This window comes from Ornithorhynchus anatinus, chromosome 21, assembly GCF_004115215.2.
Source record: "Ornithorhynchus anatinus isolate Pmale09 chromosome 21, mOrnAna1.pri.v4, whole genome shotgun sequence".
NCBI lineage: Eukaryota > Metazoa > Chordata > Mammalia > Monotremata > Ornithorhynchidae > Ornithorhynchus > Ornithorhynchus anatinus.
Window position 1 is genome coordinate 21,682,060 of NC_041748.1, and position 5,639 is coordinate 21,687,698.

The following is a 5,639-nucleotide window of genomic DNA, read 5'->3' on the forward strand; positions in this document are numbered from 1 at the left end:
TAATCGGTGGAATTTATTGAGCACTTACTCATGTAATGAGCAGGCAGAGCACTGTACTAAATGCTTGTCGGACGCTTCTTCTACGGCCGACACCGGGCCAAGCGCTGGGGCGTCCGGCAGCTCCTCAGAAGGGCCGGAGGGCCGCGGGGGGGGGGGGGGGGGGGGGTCCTCCGAGGCCGCTAGGGGGCAGGGCGGAGGGCGCTGGGGCCCTGCCGCTCTGCCCGCTCTATCCGGTCGGCCGCCGGCTCGCTGCTCCCGGCTCAGGCCCCGCCCCCGTTGGGGCCTTCGATCCGTCTGCGCAGGCGCGCGCCCTAGCGGGCCCCGCGGTCGGTCTTTCCGCCGTCTGCGCAGGCGCGGGCCCTCCAGGTCCCCGGTCGGGTTTTCCGTCCGTCTGCGCAGGCGCGGGCCCTTCCAGGCCCCCAGCCGGTCCTTCTGACGGTCTGCGCAGGCGCGGCGCCTCCATGCCTCCCTCCCTCCCTCCCTCCCTCCTTGACGCCCTCCCTGCCGGGCGGTCATCCGTTCCTCCCTGCATCCGTCCATCCCTGCATCCGTCCCTCCGTCCACCCGTCCCTCCTCCCGCCCGGTCGGCATGGGTCCCGGGCCTCTGCCCGCGCTGTGGCCGCCTCTGTCGTGGCCCCTGCCGCTGGTGCCGCTGGTGCTGATGGTGGTGGGGCCGCTGGTCCTCCCGCGCTGCCTCGGCCTGTCCGGGCCGGGGGCGGGGGCGGGGGCGGGGGGCGGGCCGGGGTCGGGGCCGGGGTCCGCCCGGGTGGACGTGCTGCTGCGCCGGCCCCAGGCCCGCTACACCCTGCAAGGGGCGCTCCTGGCCGCCGGCCCCCACCCGCACCCCCTGCAGGGGCGCCTCGTCCTGGTGAGGACCCCCCACCCCGCTCCCCCCACCGTCCCCCCGAGCGTCGGCACGTGGGGGGCCCGGCACCGACCGCCCCCCGCCCCGGGGAGGGGCCGGAGGGACGGCACGCCGACCACGGCTGCGGGGTGCAGGGGCTGCCCCTCGGGAGAAGGGTCCGGCTGTGGGATGCTGGACGGAGGCCCGGGGCGCTGACCACGGCGGCGGGGTGCAGTTGCTGCCCCTCGGGAGGACGGCTGTGGCATGGTGGACGGAGGCCCGGGGCGCTGACCGCGGCTGCGGGCCACGGGCGGGGTGCGGGTCCCGCTCCTCGGGCCAAGGGTCCGGCTGTGGGCCGGAGGGCCGGAGGCCCAGGACGTCGGGCGCAGCCGCGGGTCACGGGCGGGGTGCGGGTCCCGCTCCTCGGGCCAAGGGTCCGGCTGTGGGCCGGAGGGCCGGAGGCCCAGGACGTCGGGCGCAGCCGCGGGCCCCGCTCCCCTGGGGGAGGGGGCCGGCCGTCGGGCGGGCGGACGCGTTGACGGCGGGTCCGGGCCGCAGGTGGACGAAGCGGAGCCGGAGCTGGAGGCCGGGTCGGAGGCCGGCTGGATCGGGGTCGTGCCCGTGGGCGAAGAGCAGGGCGAACCCACGCGGAGCCCCACCCGGGACACCTTCACCGCCGCGGCCGGCGTGGTGGACAAGGTGGGTCCGGCCGGATCGCGCCGGGGGGCCGCCGCCGCCGAGCCCGGCGAAAGGGGAGGGGGCCCGGCGGGCCCTCGGCAGAGTCGGCCCGGGGTCCGCCCCTCCGGCACGCGGTTGGCCGGGCGGAGACACCCTTCTGTCGGGGGAGGATGGGGTGGGGAGACCCCTCTGACGGCGGGGGGCCGGGTAGGGGACACCGGGCCCACCTCCGGCTGCGGCTCTCCTGCTCCGCCGGACGCCGCCCGGCGGGAAGGGCCCGGGCCCGGGGGCGGTCGAGTGCCGACGGCTCACGTCACCTCTCCGAGCCCCCCTTCCCGCACCCTTCAGTCGGGGACGAGATCCCTGTTTTCTCTCCTCCCAAGACCGTGAGGCCCGCGTGGGACGGGGCCCGCGACTAATCGGGCGGTCGGCCGTCCGCCGTGGCGCTCGGTACGGTGCGCTCGACCGAGGGCGGCCGCTCGGCGAATAGCCCGGCCCTCATTGGTGTCCCCGCCCCCTGTCCCCACGGCGCAGATGAAGCGGGCCCTGGTCCTGGGAGCGTCGGCGCTGCTCATCCTGGCTCTGAACCAGAACGCCATTCGCGAGGTAGGGGGCTCGGAGGGGGCGGGACGCGGGCGGGGGCGGCGGGGACGGACCGCAGATCCCGGCTCGCGGTGACCGCTCCGCGTCCGGCCCCCCCCCCCCGCCCCTCCCCGAGAAGCTGGATGTGTCCCAGGTCCCGTCCAAGCCGGTCATCGTCGTCCAGACCTCGGACAACGTCACCAAGCTGCTGGCGGCCCTGCTGCGGTGAGGGGAGTCGGGGAGGGAGGGCCGGGCCTCGCCCTCGCGTGAGAAGAGCCCGGGCCGGGGAGTCGGAGGACCTGGGTTCTGATCCCGGCTCTGCCGCGCGTCCGCCGAGAGGTCACGGCACTTCTGGCGTCCGGTTCCCTCATCCGGAAAAACGGGGATGAAGACTGGGAGCTCCCCAGGGGAGGGGGACCCTGTCCAACCCGATTTGCTTGTGTCCACCAGCGCGTAGAACGGTGCTGGGCACTTAATGAAGACCGCGGTTATTCTAATTACTGTTATTATCTGGCCCAGGTGGCCCAAGCCGCCTGGGCTGGTCCCCCCAACCGCCCCCACGCACACATACAACCCGCCCCCCACCCCCAACGCCCCAGAGCTCTGTGCCCACCGCGGGGTCGGAAGCCCCGGGCACCCGACCTGGCTCTGTGACTTTCCCCGGCAGGGGACTCCAGGCCACCGCCGAGATCACCTACCAGGCCATGCTCCTGGAGAACGTGGGCGTCACCCTGACGCTGTGGTCGACGTGCGGCCTGTCCCGCGGCGGCCTCTACGGGGAGTGGCAGGGGGTCATCTGTCCGGAGGAGGCCGGCTCCCGCGGCCAGGCGAGTGGCCGACGGGCCGAGGGCCGGGGCGGGAAGTGGCGGGACGGTCATCGCGTCGCTCGTCCATCGGTCCTATTTAGCGAGCGCTTACCGCGTGCCGAGCGCTGGACTAAACGCTCGGGAGAGGACTACAGGACGACAGACACATTCGTACCCGCGGCGAGCAGGTTGGCGGGTCCCCGGGGGGGGGGGGGGGGGGGGCGAAGCCAGAGCCGTGCCCTCCCGCCCCCCACAGAAGTGCCTGCAGCAGCTGTGGAACACCATCCTGCTGGTGGCCCTGCTCCTGGGCACGGGCCTGGTGGTCCAGGCCCAGCGCCAGTCCCGCCATCACCCGCCTGACCGGGATGACCAGGTGGGCAGCGGCCGGCCCCTCCCCCAACTCCGGGCTCCCCTGCCGTGGGTCCCCGGCTGCGCTCCCTAAAAAGCGCTCCCCGACCGCTCTCCCGACGTCGCTCCCCCCAACCGTGCACAGGGTTCCCCGCTGGATCTGAAGCAGCGGATCCTGAGGAGGCTCTCGGCCCTGAAAACCCGGCGTTACCACCCGGGCCGGCAGCCCCGGGCCCACGTGCCCGACATCCAGACCTGTGCCGTCTGTCTGGATCGGTTCTGCAAGAACCAGGTAGGGCGGGCGGGTCGTGGGGCGGGGGGGGGGGGGCCGGGGCTGCAGAGGGCGAGTCCAGCAGGCCGAGGTTAAGGGTGGGGGGGTCTCCCTTTGCTCCCGAGGGCCCGGTGATTGGGGTCGGGGGCGGTTGGTGACAGCCGGAGGGGCCCCGGACGAGTCCCCCCATCCCAGTTTCCTCCAAGAACAAGCGGCGCGGCCTAGTGGCTACGGCCCGGGCCCGGGTGTCAGAAGGACCCGGATTCTAATTCCGCCCCCACCACGTCTGCTTTTGGGACCTCGTGCAAGTCGCTTCACTTCTCTGGCCCTCAGTTCCCTCATCCGCGAAAGGGGGATGAAGAGCGGGAGCCCCACGTGGGACGGGGACCGTGTCCAACCTGATTTGCTCGGATCTACCCCAGCGCTTAGAACGGGGCCCGGTCCGTGGTAAGCACTTGACGAGTACCGTGATTCTTTTTCGTCTTATTTTATTATTCTCCACGGGCCACCCGCCCCGCCGATCTGTGCCCGTGCTTGCCCCACCGCGGCCCGGCGGTCTCCCCAGTTCCTGCGCGTGCTCCCCTGCCTGCACGAATTCCATCGAGACTGCGTGGACCCCTGGCTCCTCCTGCAGCAGACCTGTCCCTTGTGCAAACACAACATCCTGGGTGAGCCCCCCGATCCCGAAGCGGAGAGCGGCCGGCCCGGGCGTCGTGCGGGGCCGGCGGCGGCGGCGGCGAAGGCGAAGGAAGAGTCCGGTGACGCGGCTTCTCCCTCCGGATTCCCCACAGGGAGCTGCCGTGCCTCCCGTGACGCCCCGGGGTCGGAGGACAGCTGACAGCTGCACTTTGCGGACGCCCCCGGGCCGGGCCCGGGGAGCGTGTGGCAGCCCCGCCGGAACAGACCTCATCTCCTGGGGCCGGGGGGGAGGGGCGCGGAGGAGCCCCGGGCCACCTCCCGCCCCCCAGCCAGCGAGGGCCGGCCAGGGAGGACGGCGCACGCCACTTCCCGGACACCGAGCGGACGGCCTGAGTGGTGGGTTCTGAGGGGTCCTCCCGGGTCTCTCCGTCCCCCCGACCCCGGCCCGACCGCCGGAGGAGGGGAGGCTGGAGACGGGGTCGGGGGGCCGCCCCCAAGGAACCGTTCCTGCCCCGGATGTCTCTCCGGCCTGGCCCGCGGCTACCGAGGCCCTCCCTGCTCTCGGGAAAGCCGGAAACGGCTCTGTGTTTGGTGCGTATTTATTAGGGGGTGGGGCGTGGAGGGGCCGGGGGACCGGGGCCAAGTTTCCTCTGTACGGTCAGCGCCATTAAAGCCACGAGACACTGCCGCCCCTCGGGCCTTCCCTCCGCCTCGCGGCCGATCCCGGCCCGGGAGGGCGGTCGGCGGTCCCCGGGTTCGGGCGCGGGCGGGCCCGTCCCCCCTCCGCAGAGCCTCCCCCGTCGCGACGGCCATCGCCTCCCTGGCGGGGTCCGGTCGGCGGGAGCGACCGTGCGGTCGGGGCTGAGCGGAGGGCACGGGGAGGAGGGGGAGGGCGGTGAGAAACGCGGGTCCGTCGGGGAGGAGGGCGTGGACCCCCGTTTGGGACCCGTCCCGCCAACTCCCGCCTCGTGCCCACCCCCCCCCCCCCCCCCCGCAGACCTTCCTCCCGAACCCGCCGAGACCCACCTATGCCCCTGCCCGCCTCCCTTCTCCCCCGGCAGCCGGCGGGCGGCCGTCGTGAGGCCGGGGAGGGAGGGGAGGCGGCCGCAGCCCCGGCTCGGAGTGACCCCGGGGAGAGACAGGCCCGGCGGCCCCGAGGATTGAGGGGAGGGGGCTCCGTCGGGCCCCGCCACCCCCACCCTCCTCTCCCCTTCTCTGGAAACGACAGGCGGAACCCCCGGCCGTCGTCCTACCGGACCCGGCCTCGGTCGGGCCGCTCGGCCTTGTTTCTCGTTTGCCACCCCCGACCTGGAGGTCCCAGCCTTCGGTCTGGGGGGCTGGGGCCGTCTCAAGCCCCGGGCGAAGCCCCTTCCCACTAAGGACAGAGCCCAGGGAGCTGCTCGATAGGGGAGCAGACTTGTTTTCTCTCCTTGCTTCCCCGACGGCCCCTCCCGCCCCCCCTCCACCCCCT

At 73.7% G+C, this 5,639-nt stretch overlaps 1 protein-coding gene across 1 annotated transcript; it reads left to right on the forward strand.

Annotated features, from left to right (window-relative positions):
* The first annotated feature begins 738 nt into the window (after positions 1–738).
* On the forward strand, positions 739–4,856 carry RNF215 (ring finger protein 215). The gene is made up of 9 exons (XM_029049452.1): positions 739–868; positions 1,403–1,543; positions 2,057–2,128; positions 2,244–2,329; positions 2,772–2,931; positions 3,167–3,283; positions 3,404–3,550; positions 4,095–4,197; positions 4,321–4,856. Exons 3-9 carry the CDS (start codon positions 2,057–2,059, stop codon positions 4,365–4,367), a joined length of 732 nt encoding a protein of 243 aa, XP_028905285.1. The 5' UTR covers positions 739–868; positions 1,403–1,543; the 3' UTR covers positions 4,368–4,856.
* Positions 4,857–5,639: the final 783 nt, after the last annotated feature.